The sequence below is a fragment of the Abrus precatorius genome, unplaced genomic scaffold (assembly GCF_003935025.1).
Source record: "Abrus precatorius isolate BTA unplaced genomic scaffold, Abrus_2018 Scaffold1, whole genome shotgun sequence".
Classification (NCBI taxonomy): Eukaryota; Viridiplantae; Streptophyta; class Magnoliopsida; order Fabales; family Fabaceae; genus Abrus; species Abrus precatorius.
The window spans coordinates 472,376-495,041 of NW_020874291.1; the positions used below are offsets into that span (position 1 = coordinate 472,376).

At 31.1% G+C, this 22,666-nt stretch overlaps 3 protein-coding genes across 3 annotated transcripts; 2 read left to right on the forward strand and 1 right to left on the reverse strand.

Moving 5' to 3' along the window:
- Positions 1 to 4,034: 4,034 nt before the first annotated feature.
- On the forward strand, positions 4,035 to 11,884 carry LOC113858327. Its single transcript, XM_027490919.1, has 10 exons — positions 4,035 to 4,151; positions 4,495 to 5,034; positions 5,568 to 6,644; positions 6,755 to 7,082; positions 7,701 to 7,956; positions 8,057 to 8,273; positions 8,837 to 9,192; positions 9,273 to 9,770; positions 10,323 to 11,496; positions 11,600 to 11,884. Exons 1-10 carry the CDS (start codon positions 4,035 to 4,037, stop codon positions 11,882 to 11,884), a joined length of 4,848 nt encoding a protein of 1,615 aa, XP_027346720.1.
- Positions 11,885 to 14,038: 2,154 nt separating this feature from the next.
- On the forward strand, positions 14,039 to 16,787 carry LOC113854599 (flavonoid 3',5'-hydroxylase 1-like). The gene is given in 3 exon segments (XM_027485699.1): positions 14,039 to 14,935; positions 16,114 to 16,132; positions 16,135 to 16,787. Coding segments are annotated over 3 exon segments (1,569 nt in total).
- A 1,190-nt stretch (positions 16,788 to 17,977) lies between these two features.
- On the reverse strand, positions 17,978 to 21,629 carry LOC113857440 (calcium-dependent protein kinase 17-like). The gene is made up of 8 exons (XM_027489334.1): positions 20,903 to 21,629; positions 20,160 to 20,303; positions 19,580 to 19,732; positions 19,322 to 19,437; positions 18,815 to 18,982; positions 18,600 to 18,727; positions 18,388 to 18,487; positions 17,978 to 18,076 (listed from the first exon to the last, which is right to left on the reverse strand). Exons 1-8 carry the CDS (start codon positions 21,627 to 21,629, stop codon positions 17,978 to 17,980), a joined length of 1,635 nt encoding a protein of 544 aa, XP_027345135.1.
- Between the last annotated feature and the right edge of the window lie 1,037 nt (positions 21,630 to 22,666).

Below are 22,666 nucleotides of genomic sequence, written 5' to 3' on the forward strand. Positions count from 1 at the left end.
TAACCAATACAAGTTCAAGGCAACAATGCAAACGGGTGCATGGAAATTGAGGTAAAATCGTTGTGTAGCTAGAGTTTATATAATTTGGTTAATCTAAACTAAAACGAGGTTCATTCCCTCTCATAAAGTTCGTGCTAACTTTAAATGGGAAATTTCCCATGTTCCATCGATTGGGCGTTTAAATGTGTATATTTTCTATAATATCTAATTGAACAACATGATTGTAAGATGTGATTGAAGAGGAACGTTGCTGCATCAAGAGAAAATTTTGGTTAGACATCTGGTAACAATAAAAATAAATATTAGAGATAGGATATGTGTAGATATCTATGTCAGCAGCACCGCTAAAGGTAAAAGTGGTATGATGTAGAACGATAAAATGATATGGAAGTGCATGGTTTCATATTTAGTGGTTATCACGAGTGTTTATGATGAGGCTTTACTCCACGATGGAATGATGTTGTACGGGAAAGTATCACCTCTTTTGCTTCAGGTAAAATGAAGATGATTAAATTGGACTTAGACTGCAAATAAATTTGATTTCAATCCCTAGTTTAAACCTATTAAATTGCTAAAAAAAATTATTAACCAAATAAATGTAAGGCACTGAGATTATTTGTATTGATATAATTATTGTTTAATGAAAATATTATGTTTTGAGAATGTTTGGAGTTAGAAATAGATAATAAAATATGATATATGATGTATACATATGTATGTATGTATTATTTAAGTATGCAACAATTATAAAATAAGATAAAAAAGTTACTATATACTCTTATTTTATCTTATTTTTTATTCAACTTTAATATTTTATTTTTTTATCTTATTTTATTTATCAAACGTACCCTTAGTGTAATTGTATATTAATATTGTATATCATTAATAAATTATTGATGTAGATTCTCAAAATTTATGCTAATATTTCAATATTCATTAGATAAAAACTTGTACTAGTAGAAGTTAAATCAACATCTAGCTTTTACTATGTAACATTTTTTTGGAGTGAATTAATGGTATTACTAAAGAACGTTTGAAAGAGTATATGAAAATAATACATGAAAATAATAAGTTTCTTAGTATAGCTTGTCAAAATATGTAAGCTCTTTTCACTTATTTGAATAAATTTCATTATCAAGTTTATAATATAATTTTTCATTTGATATAAACTTATTGAATAAACATTTAATCGAAAAACTTAACCCATGCTAGATTTAATTTCCAAATATAAATTGATTACATTTCTTCAGGTCTTGTTCATTTATTTGTTTCATGAACCACTTCTAAAGATTATTACTACAAAATTAATTTCTAATAGCTCAGACAGACACATTAAAAAAAAAAGGCTAATTCTACATTTTGTTTTTCAAATTTAGAGGTTCTAGTCTCCTCCCCCACAAGCCCCAATGCGTAAATAAGCTTACCTCTTGTCGTTCCATGGGTGATTCAACAGGTGAGCCTGACCCTTGCAATATATATAGGGAGCTTCAACTAATTAAGATGCTATCTAATAGCACCTTTTCAAGTTATGTCTTATTGAAGAAGGTGAGGATTTTCATGCCATGAGGTTTTCGAACTATGGAAAACTAGGAAAATACTGGAAAAATTGTTCTTTTCTGCCCACAGTATTCAAGATATCCCAGCTTCAAGGATTGTTCAATAGAGTTGAGGTATTTGAAGCTAGATCTGTCTTGTTAAAGTCAAATAAGAGTAGAAGTAGGGCAAAAATTATGGTTTGCCGCTTGAAAGCTTTCCGTTTGTTATGAATAGTTTGCATAATAAAGCGTTATCCAAATTTAGGGCAGATACCCCAATTTAGCTGGAATGAAATAACCACACATTATTTTTATCATTTTATATCATGTTTTACGTCAAAACTCTACCTTTTTTGTAACATTTTACAACAAAATCCTGCACATAAATACATCACCATTGTTATCTTTCCATAACACCCTTTACATCAAAATTCTAATAATCAGTTAGTTTTATGAAGAAGTGTAGAAGAATTATACACGTTCAATATATGTTTTTATAAATCAACCACATAACGTGCATTTATAATCGTTATTGGTTGAACTGTTCCTATTCTATTTTCATTTTTTAAAAATCTTTTAAATGATTGAGATGAAATTGAGGAGAATTCAAATCCACTTAAATATTGAACTACTTTTTCAAATATGTCAAATTTGTTTATATTAATTCTTACATCGTTAACAAAACCGTCTTTATTTAGTTTGACAATCGTTTATTGTTTTTTTTCTTTGAAATGTTATAGTAATGTTTTTAAAATCTTTATTTTTGATAAACAGCATCGTGTAAACGTGTAATCTATATTATCCTCGTTTAAGACGTAGTTGTTATCGTTAAAATGATATAAAATATTGAATGTTAGAAGAATAAAAGTTGAACCCAATGCCACTTAGAATTAAGTTCAGCCAATTTATCCATTGAGCATAAGTATAGTTGTTGTCCATATATGTCTTGTTTTAATAAATAAATATTTATTCAGTAAAAGGTGACGAATGATATTATAAAAATAATAAAAAAGTAAAATGTCATTTCCTATGAATACTTAGTAAATACAATTCATGTCACTACACTATTTTTTTATTGCATATTTTAATATAGATTTTTTCATGTCGACTTCTTAATTAATTTGTGTTAATATTTATATATTTAATCAATAATGTTTATAGAATTTATTTACACTTAATATTTTACTATTATTTTTTAATTATTTAAATTTATTATAATTTTATATTGTATGTATTTGATTATTATTATTGGTTTAATGATTATTTAATTCTAATTAAATGAATAAATTGTGAACTAAGTCTCTTCATCAATTTAATAATTGATTCAATGTTTAGAAATATTAGTTGTTACTAATGTGATTGTGATTATTTTCTGAGAAATGAAATGGATATCTATTATACGATCTCTCTGTGCTAATTTGTTTGTTTAGAGAAGAGAAAGTATAATTTGTTTTATTTATTTATCTATGTAGAAATTTTAAATAACATTTCTGTTGGAAATAGCAATTCTCACTTTTATAAGTAAGTCTCTTTTTTTATTTTACAACAATAATGGTGGGTTATTATAAAAAAAAGTATTAGGGAATCATTTTTAAAGATTTATGATCTTTTTCAATAATAGAAGTATACAATGGGTAAAGAGTAAGAGAAATTTGATCATACCGTTAAAAACATCAAAATTTTAAAATTTTAAAAGTGCAGAAGGTAATATTCTTTTAAAATTTTAGGTTATCAATTTTGTCATAAATTAAAGTTTAAAGGAAAAATAAGAAATTTTATAGATTAGTCAGATTATGTAAAACAATTGTATGAATTAAATCTAGTATATGAAAAAAAAGAGAGTAGTATTCCATTAAAATTTGAATTCCAGAAAGAAGGTCGTAGCTTTTATAATCAGCTTGTGCGTTTGAAGGCTTCACACGTTCGTATACTAAAGGGGTAATGCTTATTTACCAAACACACAACAACAACAAAACTGGGAAAATGCATAATTTACCATCTAATCACTATTACTTGATAAATGAATAACTATCCCATCTTTATTTAATTTAAGTGTATTTAACTTATTAAATGAATTTATGAATGGATATATCGTTAAATGTGTTTGAGGGATAGAGGCACTTTAATTAAAATTTTCTTTTCATTTTCTCGATACCCTTCATTTTTAAGAACTGAAAATTCCTTTCCATTTCACTTAAATGAAGTTAAGGAAGTTAAACAGTTTATACTTTTTCCCACGAAATTCTTTTATGGAATAAGGACTATATGAGCAAACAAAGAGTCAAGTGGTAATATAAAGAGACATGCTGAGTTGAGAAGACAAAAAGAGTGTGTGTAGCCTGCAGGGAAAACAAAAAGGCGTTACTTAAAGATCAATATGCAGTTAAAATTTCAAATTGTTTCTTAGTCTCAGTAGGTTTATGATCAGTAGTTATATCTGCATTTCATGCATGCATTTTGTGATTTTGTTCTGCCAAGTAAACTGAGTAACAAGGAATGATGGAAGGTGAAACTTCAAGTAAGAAGAAGGACAAGAATGATGATTATGGCTTCATGGGTTTTATATTTTCTTGGTCAATTCAGGAAATTACAAATGAGGATCTATACAAGGACAAGGTTAGTAGTAGCATTAGTTCTGCATTTTATCTTATTTTAAGCATCACTGTACCTCTTTTTCGTTTTTTGGTGTAGCTTTATCTTATGTTGAGTGTTTAAATGCTAACACACTTCTTTTTCTTGGTTTTTTTGGCTTCTGTGACTTTGTCTCTTCGTAATCCTTAAGTGCTTTTGCATAGCCGTATGTATATTTCACTTATTTGAAACAAAAATAAACTTTGGATTTTTTCAGCTGTTGGAAAAATATACATATTTCATGTAAGTGTATGATCATGGCCTACAGTTTAATGGTTTGCTTAACAAGTTATGTGTGGCTTGAGCTTGATTGACCCTTGATTTTCAGGTAGAAAAGATTGAACAGTCATTCCAGTCCATTGATCATTATCTTGGATCTTATGTGTACCCTTTACTAGAAGAAACTCGAGCACAACTATGCTCAAGTATGGAGATCATAAACCAAGCACCTTATGCAGAAGTGATTGGTTTAGAGGAGGCAAGACCACTGGAAAATAAACTTTATAACTTGAAAATTGATAACTGGAAAAACAGGTTTGCTCATCATGGAGAACCATACAAGACCTTGCCTGGTGATGTTTTGGTTTTGGCCGATTATAAACCAGAAACTGTAAAAGACATGGAAAGATTTGGAAGAACTTGTTGTTTTGTATCAGTTGTATGGACAAAAGATGAGTTTGAGGGTGGTAGCATGTCTGTTTATTTAAAAGTTAAGGCATCAAGAAATATTGATCCGAAAGAATTAAGACATACATCTCTATTTCTTGTTTTCTTGACAAATGTAAGCCCAAACAGAAGAATTTGGAATGCCCTTCACATGCCTGGTAATTTGAAGCTTGTCAAGCAGATTTTATGCACCAGTAATGAGGTAAGTGAATTTTAAGCTTCAGAGTTTTTCAACTTCTAAGAGAATGATTTTTTTATTTTTTTTCCATTGAGCCTTTGTTTATTTGTTTTAGGAATGATACAGTTTTAGTCCCTTAGACTAGCCCTCGGTTTTTATAATTTTTAAGGACAGAAAACGAATAAAATTGAAATAGGGATTAATTAAAAGAATGCCACGCTTTAAAGTATTGATTTTATGTTATCGTGTTATAGTTTTTAATACAGCATATTAAAATTTTATTCATTGTTTAATTAAATGTTAACTTGGTGCCTACATACATTCATGATTTGCTAAATGCAAAATGTCTGTTGTAGAATGGAACAATCTATTCATTCTTTTTACTACCACTTTTTTATGCCTTTCAGACACCAGACTGACCACACCAAAACCAGATCAATTGATTCTCAAATCCTAATTAATGTCATATAATTTTATGGGAACTGTGTTATATGTTACTTTAAAATAATTGATTTTGAAATTAGTGCTATAACTGACTAATGTATGTTGGAAAACAGGTTGAGGAATGTTCTTGTTGTGGTTTAGTGGTTGATGCATTAAGGGATGACTGTTCATATCAAAGATTATCATCAGAACTCAATGAATCTCAAAATAAGGCAATTAGTGCTTGTTTTTCTGGCCTCAATTGCAATCACAACTCTGCTGTGAAAATCATATGGGGTCCCCCAGGAACGGGAAAGACTAGAACTTTGGGAACATTACTTTTTGCCTTATTGAAAATGAAATATAGGGTCCTTATATGTGCCCCCACAAATGTTGCCATCAAAGAAGTGGCTTCACGTGTATTAACAATATTGAAAGAATCGCACAGTAAGGAATCTGGTGACTTTTTCTGTTCAATGGGAGAATTGCTATTGTTTGGAAACAATGAGAGGCTGAAAGTTGGTGAGGATATTGAAGATATATATTTGGATCATCGTGTGCAACAGCTTAAAAAGTGTTTTTCACCCTCTACTGGTTGGACTTCTTGTTTTAAATCAATGATTGATCTTCTTGAAAATCGTGATTCTGATTATCATAAATCCATTGAGGATGAGTTGAGAAAGGAGAGTAAGGCCAAATCATATCTACAGTTTACAGAAAGGTTTCATTATGCAGCATTGCGACTAAAATCATGCATTACTATCTTGTGTAAGCATGTAGCCATGTGTCACTTGCTGGAACATAACTATTGGAATTTAGTGAGCTTAAGTGAGGCACTTGAGTCATTTCAAGACTTGTTGTTTCAAGAGATTTTGCCTGAATACCAGTTTTACAAGAAGAAAACTGAATGCCTAACTGCTTTAAGAACTGTTAAAGATTCACTTGAGGGACTTATGTTGACAAAACCTTTAAGAACTGTTAAAGATTCAATCAGAGAGTTTTGTTTCCAAAATTCATCATTGATTTTTTCCACAACATCTGGTTCTTATAAGCTGCACTCTTTAACCATGAAGCCGCTGAACATTTTGGTGATAGATGAAGCTTCACAGTTAAAAGAGTGTGAATCATTAATACCTCTGCTACTTCCAGGAATAAGCCATGCCATTCTTGTTGGTGATGAATGTCAACTACCATCCATGGTTAGAAGCAATGTATGTAGCCACTATAAAGCATATAGTAATTGTTCTTTCTTTTTTATTGTTCATCCCCAATTTTCCTCTATCGCTAATTTACATTTGTGCGTATTCTTTTTGTGTACAAGGTTTCTTTTGAAGCTGGTTTTGCGAGAAGCTTATTTCAGAGATTGAGTTCGTTAGGTTACCCAAAGCATTTTCTCAACACGCAACATAGGATGCACCCACAAATAAGTGCATTTCCAAATTCATATTTCTATTTTAATAAAATTCAGGATGCAGAAAATGTTAAAAGAAGTTACTATGGGAAGCAATATCTTCCAGGGCCAATGTTTGGTCCCTATTCTTTTATAAATATAATTGGAGGAAAAGAACAGCTTGATGATGCTGGAAGAAGCTTTAAAAATATGGCTGAGGTTGCAGTTGTGATGACAATACTAAAGAATTTGCACGAAGGTATGCCAATATGTACAAATTTTGGCTGTGATTTTTAAAGTTAGATTTTTTTTTTTCGCTTCTAACTGTCTTTTCTGTCCTTGGTGCAGGACTTTAAGTCACAATAAGATATCCTTTTCGGACATTTGAAATTCTTGTCCATTATTTCTTAATTTGAAAGGAGTTCAGTACCGAATACAAATTTTTAAATGGTTTACTAAATTATAATTGATGTTTAGTTTTTATGGAGAAAGAAGTAATAACTAAACTATCTAAAGGTTCCTTCTTAAAAGATTTTTACAGATGAAACTTTTCAAAATTACTGTATTTACTCTTCAGTCTCTAATATACTATGCATTTATTGAAATAATCTTAAAAGAGCTTATAAGAATCAAGTTATTTTGATAAGGTATTTATAAGCTATTCCAAAAGCACCCTATTTCATTGACGACCTCTACGGTGCAATGTTGATATATTATAGAACAGCATGATGTTCCAGTATTTAAACTCATAAGATAATAATTTCCCAGAAAGGAATAAAAATCTATCAGACTCAAATTTTCAATTATAAAGATTGTAATATATTATGAACACGTGATGTTTGAAATCTAAAATACAGCTGTTTATCCCATCTTGTAGCATGGTTGAGCTCCAATGAAAAACTCAGCATTGGCATTGTGTCTCCTTATGCTGGTCAAGTCGTTGCAATTCAACAGAAACTTGGACAGATATATGAAAGCAATGATAGTTTTACTGTGAATGTGAAATCCATTGATGGTTTTCAGGGTGGTGAGCAAGATGTTGTCATATTATCCACTGTAAGAACCAATAACAGAACATCTCTAAACTTCATTTCCTCTCTTCAGAGAACTAATGTTGCTCTTACAAGGGCTAGGTAGATGTTTCACTCTAATAGTTATCTATTTTTAGAAGTTTTATTTGTTTGAGTATCATATTATTTGAAAAGCTATTTTTTTTTTTTATATATTTTCTAGGCATTGCTTATGGATTTTGGGGAATGAAAGAACATTAACACAGACTGAAAATGTTTGGAAGGCTGTGGTGCTTAATGCTAAGAATCGTAATTGTTTCTTTAATGCCAATGAAGTCAAAGAAATGGCTAAAGCTATATTGGATGCTAGGAAAGAGTCAGACCAATTTGATGATTTGCTTGATACAAATAGTGTCCTTTTTAAAAATGCATTGTGGAAGGTATATATACCCTGGATTTATTTATAATTGTTCTTTTATTAAATTATTAGTCCTCATTGTTTTTACTGTAGACAACTTTTTGTTCTTGGTAAATTTACTAATAAAAAGTTTGTTAGCATAATCAATGTTTGATCTTCACTACGCGTAATCAACAAGTAATAAATGTTTGACAACTCTTTAAAATAAGAGTATACTAGAAGTTAACCGTCGTTATTTTGGTCTAAGAATGATATCAAACAATTATCACTATTATTTTGTCCTAATTATAATAGTCAAAGACCCTTTTTTCAGAATTATTAGTTGATAACTCGTTTTTTTTATCCTTATTGTAAGATTTATGTTAACGAGACACTCACTTTTTAGCCTTCTAAATGAATACATGCATTCATTCAATGTAAGAGTCACCAATTTCTTCATTTATTACTATAGATATTTTTGAAATTTGCTATCAATTTATGACATAAAAATATTTTTTATTAATCTTGATAAATTAGTCATTTGTATCTTATAAAAAAGAATGGTGGGGAAGTATATGCTTAACATTGCCACCTATGTATTTGCAGGTTCATTTTACTGATAAGTTTCTTAGATCATTCAAAAGGTTACGATCAGAGTCGAGCAAGAAGATGGTCATAAGACTTCTAGAAAGACTTTCTAGTGGGTGGAGACCTAAAAAGTTCACTGTGGAATTGTCTTGTGAAAATTCATCACAGATTTTGAACCAATTCAAGGTTGAAGGCCTCTCTGTTATTTGTTCAATAGACATAGTCAAAGCTTCAAAATATGTTCAGGTTTTGAAGATATGGGACATATTACATTTAGAGGATATCCCACAATTGGCTAAGCGCCTTGACAATGTATTCAAAGGATACACTGATGAATATATCAGTAGATGCAAAGAGAAAGGCTCTGATGATGGGTGAGTCCATTTATATCCATTAGTTTTAAAATATTTAATTCTAGACTTAACTGATATGAGTCTTATTTGTTTGTGAACAGGTACCGAGTGTTTTTAAAACCTTTGAGCTGGCCACTTTCTGCCAATATCCAAAAATTTAAGGGTGTTGATAATAACGAAAATGAGAATGGTTTAAATGCTAAAGAAGAGACTGAAAACTTAAAGTTTGAGGAGAGTATTTTGTTGATGAAGTATTGCTCCATCTCAAGAGATTACATGCTTTATGGCCATGATAGTTTAGAAGTGGATCTGCCATTTGAGGTAAATGATGAACAAAGAAACATAATTGTTTTCCCTCGAAGTACATTTTTACTCGGTCGCAGTGGTACTGGCAAAACCACAGTTCTGATAACTAAGCTGATTCGAAATGAGAAATTGCACCATATGGCAGTTGAAGAAGTCTATGGATCCAATAATTATGCAAATGTGGAAGAGTCCGAGGATATTCTAGCTGAGAAACCAGTCTTAAGACAATTATTTGTGACATTGAGTCCTGGACTATGTCAAAAGGTCCAACATCATGTTTCTCTCTTGAGAAGGTATGCAACTTCTCTCATAAAACTTTGTATCCTTTGGAAACAGCTATATATTATATTTTCTTTAATTTCAGAAAATATATAGCGATGATAAAAACTGAATATGAATATTTTACATGCTTCTAAGTACGGACTTTATGTCATTAAAGCCTACATTCACAGAATGTTTTTTTTTTTTTGAAAAAGAAAACACAAAAGAAAAATATCAGTGCTCTGTCAAGAATTTGATGTGTCATTCATATGGTAATACTAATATAAATACCTGACCATAGACTAGATAAATAACTAAAAAAAAAAAAATGAAGCTTGATAGTGAGCTACATTATAGTGTGGAATGCTGTTTCAAATGTTTCTTCGTTTTTCTGTTTCCTGTTTAATAAGAAATGTTATAGTGTTGAGTCAGACCATTTCAACTATTTGGTTTTATTTCTAGCATACTGAGTTCTAGAAATTATTTTATTGGTCTTAACGTACTTTGAATTGAATTCAGCATCACTTGTATCTTACCAATCATTCTTAATAAATTTTCTTTTGGATACATCATACATCATACAGGTCCCTAGGTAAAGGAGGCACCATCCTGGACAGCAATTTAGATCAAGATATTGATGATACTAATACATCAAAACAATTTAAGAATATCCCAAATTCATTTAATAATCTTCCATTTAATTTATATCCACTTGTGGTAACATTTCGCAAATTTTTGCTGATGCTTGATGGGACATTGGAAAATTCTTATTTTGAGAGACGTTTTTATCTTAAGGGTAAACGGTTAGTTGAATTGGAAACATTCATAATGAAGAAAGAAGTGGATTTTGAAAGGTTTGATTCATTATATTGGCCACATTTTAATTCCCAATTAACCAAGAAGTTGGATTCTTACCAAGTGTTCACAGAAATAATGTCACATATAAAAGGTGGTACAAAAGCTGCTGAGTATGGTAGGCTAAGCTGTGACGACTATTGTACTTCATCTGAAAGCCGCACTTCAACTTTGAGCATGAAGACAAGAGAAATGATATATGATATCTTTCAAAATTATGAAAGAATGAAGATGGATAATGGTGAATTTGATTTGGCTGATGTTGTAGTTGATCTCCACAGTAGACTGAGGAGTAAAAGATACAAAGGTGATGAAATGAACTTTGTGTATGTGGATGAAGTACAAGATCTCACAATGGCTCAAATTGCTTTGTTTAAACATATCTGCAGAAATGTGGAAGAGGGTTTTGTTTTTTGTGGGGATACAGCACAGACTATTGGAAGGGGAATTGATTTTAGATTCCAAGATGTAAGGTCTCTGTTTTACAAAAAGTTTGTGCTGGAATCTACGAGTTGGAACCATGAAAAAAGAAAGGGAAAAGGACAAATTTCTGATATTTTTGTTTTGAGTCACAACTTTTGCACTAATGCTAAGGTGCTGAAATTGTCCCAAAGTATCATTGAGCTTTTGTTTCACTTTTTCCCTCATTCTATTGACATGTTGAAAGTGGAAACAAGTTTGTTATATGGGGAAGTCCCAATTGTGATGGAATCTAGAAATAGAGGTGCTTCAATTCTAACAACTTTTGGAGAAAGTAGAAGCAAGGGTAAGAATAATGGGATATATGGGGCAGAAAAAGTAATTTTGGTAAGAGATAATTCTGCTAGAGAGAAAATCATGCAAATTGTTGGAAACCAAGCGTTTGTTTTAACCATTTTAGAGTGCAAGGGCCATGAATTTCAGGTTGTTGTCACAAGAGGATTTGATTGGTTTAACTTCTTTTAAATCTTTTTGTTTATTCTCAAAACGGTATCGTTCTCATTGTCTTCTTTTGGCATTTTTTTAGGATGTATTGCTGTACAACTTTTTTGCTTCTTCACCTTTGAAAAGGAGATGGGGGGTTGTATACGAGTACATGAAGGAAAAGCATATGTTGGACTCAAGAACTCACGTTAAATTAATGCCAAATTTTAATGATTCCAAACATAATGTCTTGTGCTCTGAGTTGAAACAGCTATATGTGGCCTTAACTCGTACAAGGAGGAAATTGTGGATCTATGAGGATGCAGAAGAGTTTTCAAGACCTGTGTTTGACTATTGGAAAAAGATGAATCTTGTCCAATTTCAATAATTAGAGGAGGTCACAGGAATGAAGGCAATCATTTACATTTTATTTCTTTGTAATAAAATTACAATCCTTTAAATCAATAATTATATTGAATAATTTATCATTAATGCTTTGAGGGGTTGCCTATTATGATATTCCTCATCAACATAGGCAGCAGTCACATATGGCAGTAGTTACCATGTCATATTTGTAATATTATTAACACAGCAATTTTTTGTTATCTCGCATCTGTCATTGTTTTACCATATAATCATGCAATGTGACTTTTTTTTGCAGATATGTCATCAAAATAACTGAGACATGGCAACTGTGTTTTTAAAGTGTTGGGGACTCTTAATGGTAGAAAAATAGTTTAAGGCTGCTGATCCCAGAGTAATAAATTAAAGATGTTATGTGATGATTTTTGAAGATGCAAGTGCACCCTTTAAGGAAGAGAGAAGTTGCATAAACGTTTGAGACTAGTAATATTATTTTGGGCCTCTTGAAAGGGATATGCATTGATTTTCTAAAGCATGATGGTTGTAATTACCATAGCTTATGTGTATAATATTTTTTTTTCTTGCTTTAAATGATGCTTGGTGATTATTACTTCCCGTTGCAATGGTTAAGAAATAATTAAAAATTATAGGATTGATGACAAAAAGGTGTTTAACATTATTACAATAGAAAATTAAATACTAACAAGCTTAGGTATTGGATTATGAAAGCTTAATTATACTTTTACTTTTACTCAATAGATTTATACTAACAATACGACGTGACACAAAAAATTATTAGTATAAATCTAGAATATTCATATTCAAACAATTTAGTTGACAGACTATACTAGCTCAGGCAAATTCAATAACTAATTGTTAGAATACTCATTTGCAACTTTAGTCTTCATAATTTATAAAACTGCTTACGTTCAAGTTTTCTAGATTTCAAGTTATTAACACAAATATAATAGACGTCGTATTGTTAGTATAAACAAGACTTAATTATACTTATTCAACATTTTAATTCCTTGCTAGTTCTTTAAATTTTTAATTGTTTAAATTAAGTCTTTCACTTCAAAATTTTATTTAACAATTAAAAAAAATAAATATATAATATTATTTTTAATCTCTTCAAAATTATAAAGAAAAAACATATATAAAATAAATAAATAAAAACTTTCATTATATTTTATATATTGCATTTGGTATTTTTATTTGAATATTTTATATTTGGTATATTATGAAGACTAAAGTTGCAAATGAGTATTCTAACAATTAGTTATTGAATTTGCCTGAGCTAGTATAGTCTGTCAACTAAATTGTTTGAATATGAATATTCTAGATTTATACTAATAATTTTTTGTGTCACGTCGTATTGTTAGTATAAATCTGTTGTGTTTATATAATTTTTTTCAATCAAGTTTTATATCAATAGAGACAATTCTAATGCAAACTTTTTTGTCAATTGATATATAATATTTTTTTATAACGTATAAAGATGGTTCTAAATTTTAAATTAATGAAAATAACCCCCCGCCAAAAAAAAAAATCTTTATTTAATTTAATGAGCTAATTTTGAAAATAAAAGTTTTTAAACTATATTAATTTGTATATTTATTAGAACGCACTTTATATTTTAATTAATTCAATTTCAAATATTTAAGACTCTCAAACTTAAAATTCTATTTACATAAGAATAGTAAATTGTATTTTGTCATGGGACAATATATAACATCAAGCATATCAGAATATATTAAGTTATGTAAATTAATTTATTTTAAAAGTTAAAATAATAATTATCCTAATAAATAAGAATACATGGATGTAATTTTTTTTTCTTTTTTCACTTTGGACCCTCTTACACTTACGTGCAAGGTTTAGCAAATTTCCACCACGTATTGTTCTTTTTTCGTGATCAACAATTTCAATGAAGTATGAGGTTAACATGAGAAAGACAAGTAATATATTTAACATCGTATTTTGCATTGAATGTACACTATGACGTGTTCACGTGAACCCACCTAAGCACCTAACACTACTGCCACATCTAACATGCCACTTAGCATCCACTTATTCATCTCTATCTCTATATATATATAAACAACATTCTAGCATAAGCTTAGCATCAATTCAATTACAGAACATGACTATAACCTAAACATCAATTCAATTACAAAACATGACTATTGATGCGTTCCTTCTCAAAGAAATTGGTGTTGCATTTCTCATCTTATTCATCTCACACTTTTCAATTCGCTTAATCATCAAAAGTGGTTCTCAAAATCTCCCACCAGGCCCAAGAGGATGGCCAATTCTTGGTGTTTTACCACTCTTGGGTGCCATGCCTCATGTCACACTCGCAAACATGGCTAAGAAATTTGGGCCCATCATGTTCTTCAAAATGGGCACTTGTGATACTGTGGTAGTGTCAAGCCCAGATGCAGCCAAAGCATTCTTCAAAACCCTAGACCATAGTTTCTCAAACAGGCCCATAATTACAGGTTCAGTCGAGATGGGCTACAATTCACAAGACCTAGTTTTTGCTGAGTATGGGCCCAAATGGAAGCTCATGAGGAAACTAATAACCAAGCACGTGGTTGGTGGAAAGGCCCTTCAAGATTGGGCCTATGTGAGATCAAGTGAGGTAAAACACATGATAAGAGCCATGCATGAGTGTGCCAAACAAGGGGAACCAGTTGAAGTGAGTGACTTGTTGAGTTGTGCAATTACAAATATGGTGAGCCAAGTGATAATTAGCCACCGAATATTTTCAAATAAAGGATCAAAGTCTAAGGAGTTTAAGGAGATGGTGGTGGAATTCATGACCATAACTGTGGGTAACATTGGTGATTTTGTACCATGCATTGCTTGGATGGACTTGCAAGGTGTGGTGGGTAAGATGAGAAGGTTGCATAAGAAGTTTGATGTTTTCTTAACCAAGATTGTTGAGGATCATGTAAAGTCTTCTCATGAGCGTAAGGAGAACCCAGATTTTCTTGACATTGTGATGGCAAATGGAGAATCTTACTCAGAAGAAGAGAGACTGAGTTTGTCAAACGTTAAGGCTCTACTATTGGTACCTGTCTATTTCACCCCAACTTTATTTAACTCTCCTCTATAGTCTTACTTTTTTTAATTGTCTATTTAATTTTGTGCTACTTATATGACCTTTCCAAAGTAAGTACAGTTGTCATATGAACACATTTAGATAATCATGATTCACTATAAAAATAAATTAATACAAGAGTTGCATCATCCTGGTTGCATTTCTATTAAAAACTTATGAAACTTCCAATATATTTATGATCAATCGCAAATTGAATTAATTACTTATACTAAACTTAACCATTTTAGATATGTGTGACGTCATTGATTGCAACATTACCGATAAAAACTGTTGAACATCAAGAAAAGTATACTCTATGACGTATAATCTGTGAAAAGAAGATGGTTTGAGAGAGATTAAGAGAAACAAGAATTTTTAGTATTATCTTGAACTACTCTAACAGTATATATATAAAAAAAAAGAACAAAATTTTATTTTAGTATAAATTTAAAAAAATTTATATTTAATTTAGTACATATAACAATTAATAAAGTAATAAATTATAACCCATTAGATATAAGTTAAATAAAAAAATTAAATTAAATATAAAAATTTTTAAACTTATATTAGTATAAAAATATTCTTTTTATATATATATATATATATATAATAAAAAAAGAAATAATTTTAATTTTTTATATTTCTTAAATAGGCACAAATCTTTTACGTGATGAGTAAGTGACGACACATGATGGGGTTGAAGTAGGAAATTTATATCCAATAAAACTTCTGCACGTAGATTTGTGTTATTTCGTTACTCATTTCTTTATTATTTATCTTTTCTGTAAATATAATATGTACTTTAAAAGTTGATAAAATAAATGACCAATAGAAAATAAGTTTTTATTGCCTGGAAAGTAGTGTAACGATTATTATACAGTTCAAATGAGAAATTTCTTAAATCGAAATTCAAATTCAACATCTAATATTGTCAACATTCACTATTCAAAGTTCAACTTTGTTTGTCTACTTGTTACTATTCTTCCCACGTAGATGCATGTAAAACAAAATTGTCTCAAAAGAGATCAATTTTCATCAAGTTTAGCATAGTCATAGCTACGTGTCTTAAACCAATATGCACAAGCACTATAACTAAACAAAAATGTATATAAAGACTTTGAATTTCATTAAACTTTGCATACTCATAGTATCATTTTGTTGTTCTAACCATAAAGATATCTTCTTTGCTATATAGGATTTCTTCACTGCAGGAACAGACACATCAACTAGCATCATAGAATGGGCACTAGCTGAAATGTTGAAAAATCCAAGCATCATGATGAGGGCACAGAAAGAGATGGATGAAGTGATAGGAAGGCAAAGACTACTTGTTGAATCTGACCTGCCTAAATTACCGTACCTTCAAGCAATTTGCAAGGAGACATATAGGATGCACCCATCAACACCTCTTGGTGTTCCTAGGGTGGCAACAGAAGCATGCCAAGTTAATGGCTACTACATCCCTAAGAACACCAGGTTAAATGTTAACATATGGGCCATAGGGAGAGACCCCAATGTGTGGGCCAACCCATTAGAGTTCAATCCAGAGAGATTTTTAAGTGGGAAGAATGCAAAAATCGATCCTAGTGGAGTTGATTTTGAGTTGATTCCTTTTGGGGCTGGAAGGAGAATTTGTGTAGGGTATAAAATGGCTATTGTTCTGATTGAATACATTTTGGGCACTTTGGTGCACTCCTTTAATTGGAATTTGCCAAATGGGGTAGAGCTCAACATGGATGAGGGTTTTGGATTCACTTTGCAAAAGGCTGTGCCTGTGTCAGCTATGGTTAGCCCTCGGTTGGTGCCAGATGCTTATGTTTGATACCATGCAAATATATGTAAACAAAGCTTGAATAAGAGCAATATTAACTTAGATATATGTAAACAAAGCTTGAATTTAGTCCATATATGTAATAAGCTTGAATAAGTACGTATGTGTAACATCATTTACACACATTATAATTAGGAGTTACATCTTCTATTTTAGTCAAATACAGATTCAGTCTATATGTAATACTTTTCTTTTGTTTCTCTTCTGCTTTTGTCCATTTATGAGCAGAAAAAATATGAGGGATTCTACATTTTATTTCCTTCAAAACTGATCATCCTTTTCAAGATGAATTTTGATTCTAGCCAATTTAAATAAAAAACAGAACAAAAAATTATGAGGTTCTGTTAATAATAGTGTGGTAATTTGTGTTCATTTCTTAGATATATATTTAATAAAAAGTTTAATTAAGTTTTTATTTAATAAATTTTATCATATATATGACAAAATTTAATCATAAAATTTATTAGAATAAATTAAATTAATTTTTTTTTCTGTAAGAATTTAGAAGAAAACTTATGAGATCCAAATTAATTTTATAAACTCTCAATAAACTCCTCAAAATCTTTATCATGTAGCCTAACAAATTGACCCATGTGAAGACTAGCAAGCCATTAAGTTCTGGTACATGATGAATTCAGAACTAATTAAGAATCATATATAACATTGAAAACTAACGAAACTCCAAGAAATGCACATATAGTTTCCTGTAATCATGATCGTCATTAACTCAGTAAAATATATGAAACCTAATAATTATTTATGCTAGCTAGTATTATTGAAAAGGAAATAGTAAATAAACGAATACCCTTTTTTAAATTCCTAATTATGTGACCAGAAATATATGAGTACATGACTTGTTACAATTTTTCACAGGAAAGGAAAAGGTATAAGGAAAAAAAAATGTTGACCAACCAAACACCTAGCATATTACCTTCACATTTCTCAAAGGTCAGTTTAGTTGTTTCCTTCCCCCCCCTCCCGCCCAATTTTTTTTCTTTAAACATTTTAGTTTCCACCCTTTGTCCCATTCCTCACCTATATCCCTTTTCAACCAACAAAGCTACATATATGATGCAACGCAATCCATGATCATTCATTCAGCCATTAGCTTTTCCACCGAAGAAAACCATTGGGCTGAAGCAGATGTACCCTTTTAAATATGTTCCTTCACAATTCCCTCACTAAACCAATGGCAATGAATCACGCCTCTTCTTAGTCATAGCTTCAGGGTTTCCTTTTCTCATCATTGCCGCAAACTCATCATAGTTAATGCGCCCATCCTGTACAATGTGACATTAATAGTTACTAACCATGTTTATTAAATATACAGAGATAAATAAATCTACTTATTTTATATTGTATCTATCTATTTTATCTAATAAACATTAAATAAATACTACCTATTTAGAATTGAATTGTGATTGCAATTGCGGCCACAACAGCAACAAATGTACAACGTTTTGCAATATCAAGGATTGTGACACAATCACAATTCCAACCATAATCACAATTTAAAACCCAGGATCCGTTCCCACATGGAAGTAATTTCTTTAAGTACTATAAAATGAAATTAATTGAGTGAAGCACTTACATTATCTCCATCAACTTCTTGAAGGATTTCCTTGATGTCCCTGCCATCATGCATGTTATATTCACGGAGAGCTTGTTCTAGTTCTTCAGTGGTAATGAACCTGATTTATGTGGCATAGAAATTGAAATTAGAACCTTGATTTTTATAACTCAGCAAGTAAATTTACAAAGGGGTTCCCTGCATATATATTCCATCTAGTTAATTTTTTTTACCCGCTGTTATCTTTATCAAAGTATTGGAAGGCAGTGTAAAGATGTTCTTCTCTGTTCATTCGGTTCATGTGCATTGTTGCTGTGATGAATTCGTCATAATCTATGGTTCCATTGCCATCAGCATCAGCCTGTAATTTGTAGAAAAATGAGAAATTCAATGTGTTGGTGTTTTGAATTTTTGGTTGCATAAAAAATTGGCGAGAAAGATAACTTACAGCTTCCATTAATTGCTTAACTTCTTGTTCTGTTAGCTTTGTTCCTTGCTTTGCAAGACCTTGCTTGAGCTCTTCAATTGTAATGGTTCCACTGTTGTCAGTGTCCATCCCCCTAAACATTTCCTTCAACCCCATGATTTCTTCTTCCGATAGACATCCAGCAATAACCTATATTCATTTTGTAAGTTATGTTTCTTTGCTCATACACTTTCTTAAAATGTTGTTAAATCATGATATTATTTCATAAATAAGATCTTCAATTGATAAAATGAGTTGAATAAACTTGGTTTTTAGTTCCTAACATTATGTGTTGAGATTCTACTTCTTTACTTCACAAAACTTCTAGTCCTTGACATTTTACGTTACAAAATATAATTCAATTAGTCCTTAGTGTTCGAGAAAAGTGATATTTTACTATGTTTAACAAAGTTTGGGACTGAAGTGAAAGTTTTGTAAAAGGTATTAAAGAAAAATCTTCATAAGAATTAATCCACAAAGATAGTATACCCTTAGAGCAACTTTCTTGAATTGGTTCATTGCTCTGAATTGTTTGAGCCTATTCAATACAGCATTGTCAAGTGGTTTATCTGGTGCTTCTCCATCCTCCTTGATCCATGGATGATCTGTTTTTAACAAACGAGTTCATTGTTTATTACTAATTAGAATTGATTTCATTATTTAATTATAAATCGGTAGATGAATTTAAAGCATTATTTTAGAAAAAGAATTGAATGTGAAGCAAAAACAGTGGATAAAAAGACTTACTTAAAACTTCCTGTGCTGTAAGTCTTTGTTTGGGGTCTGAATTCAACATGTTCCTTACAAGATCTTTTGCTGCAGGTGAAATTGAAGGCCACGGATCGCTTGTAAAGTCTATGTGGCCTTTTAGGATGGCATTGAAGATACCATGTTCAGATTCTGCCAAAACAGTGCATATTTTCAATTTCAAACTATGCATATATATAACATAAATTTTAGAATAAAGTTATTTAGGGGAAAATGTATCATCTTACTCTTGATGAATATGAAATAAGTGGGACCTTATAAAAATAAATCAATAAATGCAGAAAATACAAAAACTTGCACATAATTTATCATGTCACATGTGAGAATCTTCTCTCTTCTACAACAAGAATGAATTTTCTCATGTTAAAATTGTAGATGATAAGATCATGTGCAAGTTTGGTTTAACAACCCAAATTATAATCACAATTTAATTATTTGTTATGAAATTGCAATCTTAACCATATCCACAATTGAAAACATGTAATGATATCTCCTTGTTCTTCAAAACAATGTTTAGCATAAAGTGGTAGCTTTGAAAATGAAAAGATGAAACATAGACCTGCCCAAAATGGAGGGGCACCACAAAGAAGAATGTATAGCATGACACCAACACTCCATATGTCTACTTCTGGCCCATATTTCCTCTTCAAGACCTCAGGAGCAATGTAATATGCACTACCAACAATGTCTTTGAACGTCTCTCCTGTTAAAAGCATAAATATGCTATTAAAATTAGCTTCATGTTCCATATAAAGAATTCAGATTCTATATATATATATATATTAATCAGTTTCTTAATCACCAAGATTCTAATGTTAATTTTAACGCAAATTTCTTTAAATGAAACTTGGAAAACAAGTATCTTATTAAACTCTTGCGTTAAAAACACGAGTTATCAATCTCAGTTAAGAACAAGAGACGCAGTACACCGAAACAACCATTATTAATTAGTCATATGTTAAACTGCATTTGCTTAAGTTTTTTTTCTTTTGCTAGAAAAAAAAAAATTTTTTATAAAAATTGCTTTTAAAATATGCTATCATAATTTACAAATAAAATAAAATTATTTTGATAACTCAAGCTAACAAAATTATCATTGTACTCAATTTTAAAATAGTTTTTCTAACTTAAGAAAAGTCCCTTAAAAATTTATACACTACAAATTTTTAGTGTTACCTCTTGAACGGAAATGAACTCTCATGTTAGAATTAATTAATAAAGAGAATAAGATTAAAAAAAAAAAAAAAAGAGGTGAAAATTTTGAGAAAGAAAAAGAATAGAGATGAACAGAATTGAAGAAACCTTCTTTATAAAAAACGGATAGACCAAAATCGGTGGCCTTGAGGGGTGCATTTTCATCCTTATTCAACAAGAGGAAATTCTCGGGCTTAAGATCTCTATGAATGACCCCCATTCCATGAAAAGTGTAAACTATTTGCACAATGGTTCTCAACAATGAAGCCGCAGCACGCTCAGTGTAATGTCCCTTAGCAATGATACGATCAAAAAGTTCACCACCCGCACACAATTCCATGACCAAATACACCGTTTGTTTATCCTCATATGCACCTTTAAGTTCCACAATGTTAGGTTGACCCGTTAAGTGGTGCATGATTTGTACCTCTCTTCTCACATCTTCTATGTCCTCCTTGTTCACAAGCTTCCTCTTTGCAATAGTTTTGCATGCAAATTGTTGACCAGTTGCTTTGTGTGTGCACAAATGTGTTACACCGAATTGGCCTCTTCCGAGCTCTTTCCCAATGGTGTACGTCGCTCTCACGTCCTCCATTGGCCGGCCGAGGACAGGGCCAATGGCGGCCGGTTTTGAGGGTTTCGTGGAGGGTGGTGATTTCAAGGACGGTGGCTTTGAGGTTGATGGTGGGGTAGTGGGGTTTGTTGAAGGCTCATCGTTATCATTGTTGTTGTCATGGTTGCTACCTTGTTGGTTTGTCTCTTCCTTGTCGTCCACAGCGGCATTCCCGGCCGCTTCCGGAGCATCGGCGGGCCCCTGAGAGCAACAGTTGCCCATGGAGGAAGGGAGGGAGGAAAAACTAAAAAAGTATTATCAAAATATTACAAAGGAAAGAGAAAAAAAGAAAAGAAAAAAGAGAGAGATAGAGAAATATAGGGTGGAAATGGGAAGGGTGGTGATTGGTGAATATTGGGTTTTGGTGTTGAAAGAAAGATTGTTGGAAGAGAGGAAATACTAAAAGGAGTACATTGGAAAAATAAAAAATAGAAAAAAAAAAAAGAAAAAAGTTCAAGGGTGTCAAAATGGGTAGTTTAGTTTATTCACAGCTTGGAAAGTTGATGAAATTAGAGGAAGGTATTGATAGTGAGAGATTGTAGGAGGGTTAGAGGGTGCATTTTGAAGAAGTCTTTGGCGTGTCTTTTACGTGGTACAATATGGATAGGGTTTATGGAGACAACAAGGGTGAAGAGAATTCGTCGGAGGGAAAAATAAAACGGTAATTTGTATGTTAGAAAGGTTTAATGGTTGAGTTATTAACGTTTTGTTAGAGGGATGTTGTTACTATAGTATAACATGCAAATAAAAGTAACACAACTTTAAGTTCTCATTTTTTTTTTAAGGTAAAAGAAATTGTAATTTCAATCCAAATGATTTTTTTTTTTAAATTAGCAAAGTTAGGGGTGATGGCAATCAGCATACTGCGCTTTCAGAAAATGATCAAATTTGAAAACCTTGGAGTTGACACTTGTTTTGGGAGCTTTGTGATTTTTAGCCAACTCCTCTACTGTTCTTGCAGAAAATCAAACAATTGTTTTAAAAAACTTTTTAATAAGTCAATCCAACACTTTGTTTTATCTCGTTTAAACAAATAAATAAAGCTTAAACATCAATTTTAAAATGTCAAACATAAAATATTTGACATAATTAACATTTTTATCAAACAGTATATTATTCTTGGTCCACCGAATGAAAGTATCCTGTAAGACAAGTGTTCCATGTAATTCTTACAGTGGTTTAGGAAATTTGAGATGACAACTCTGGTTTTCATTTAGGTATTCTACGAGGGATCTGGTGGAATCAACCATTTTATTATT

What these genes read in the sequence shown, in the direction of transcription:
- LOC113858327 (XM_027490919.1), top strand. Translation starts at nt 4,035, where the DNA reads ATGGAAGGTGAAACTTCAAGTAAGAAGAAGGACAAGAATGATGATTAT. An exon ending in GAGAAAGGCTCTGATGATGG is followed by an intron (nt 9,193 to 9,272) that starts GTGAGTCCATTT and finishes GTTTGTGAACAG; the next exon opens with GTACCGAGTGTTTTTAAAAC. An exon ending in GCAAGGGCCATGAATTTCAG is followed by an intron (nt 11,497 to 11,599) that starts GTTGTTGTCACA and finishes GCATTTTTTTAG; the next exon opens with GATGTATTGCTGTACAACTT.
- LOC113857440 (XM_027489334.1), bottom strand. Translation starts at nt 21,629, where the DNA reads ATGGGCAACTGTTGCTCTCAGGGGCCCGCCGATGCTCCGGAAGCGGCC. An exon ending in TGCCCCTCCATTTTGGGCAG is followed by an intron (nt 19,733 to 20,159) that starts GTCTATGTTTCA and finishes CTGTTTTGGCAG; the next exon opens with AATCTGAACATGGTATCTTC. An exon ending in TACAGCACAGGAAGTTTTAA is followed by an intron (nt 19,438 to 19,579) that starts GTAAGTCTTTTT and finishes TGTTAAAAACAG; the next exon opens with ATCATCCATGGATCAAGGAG.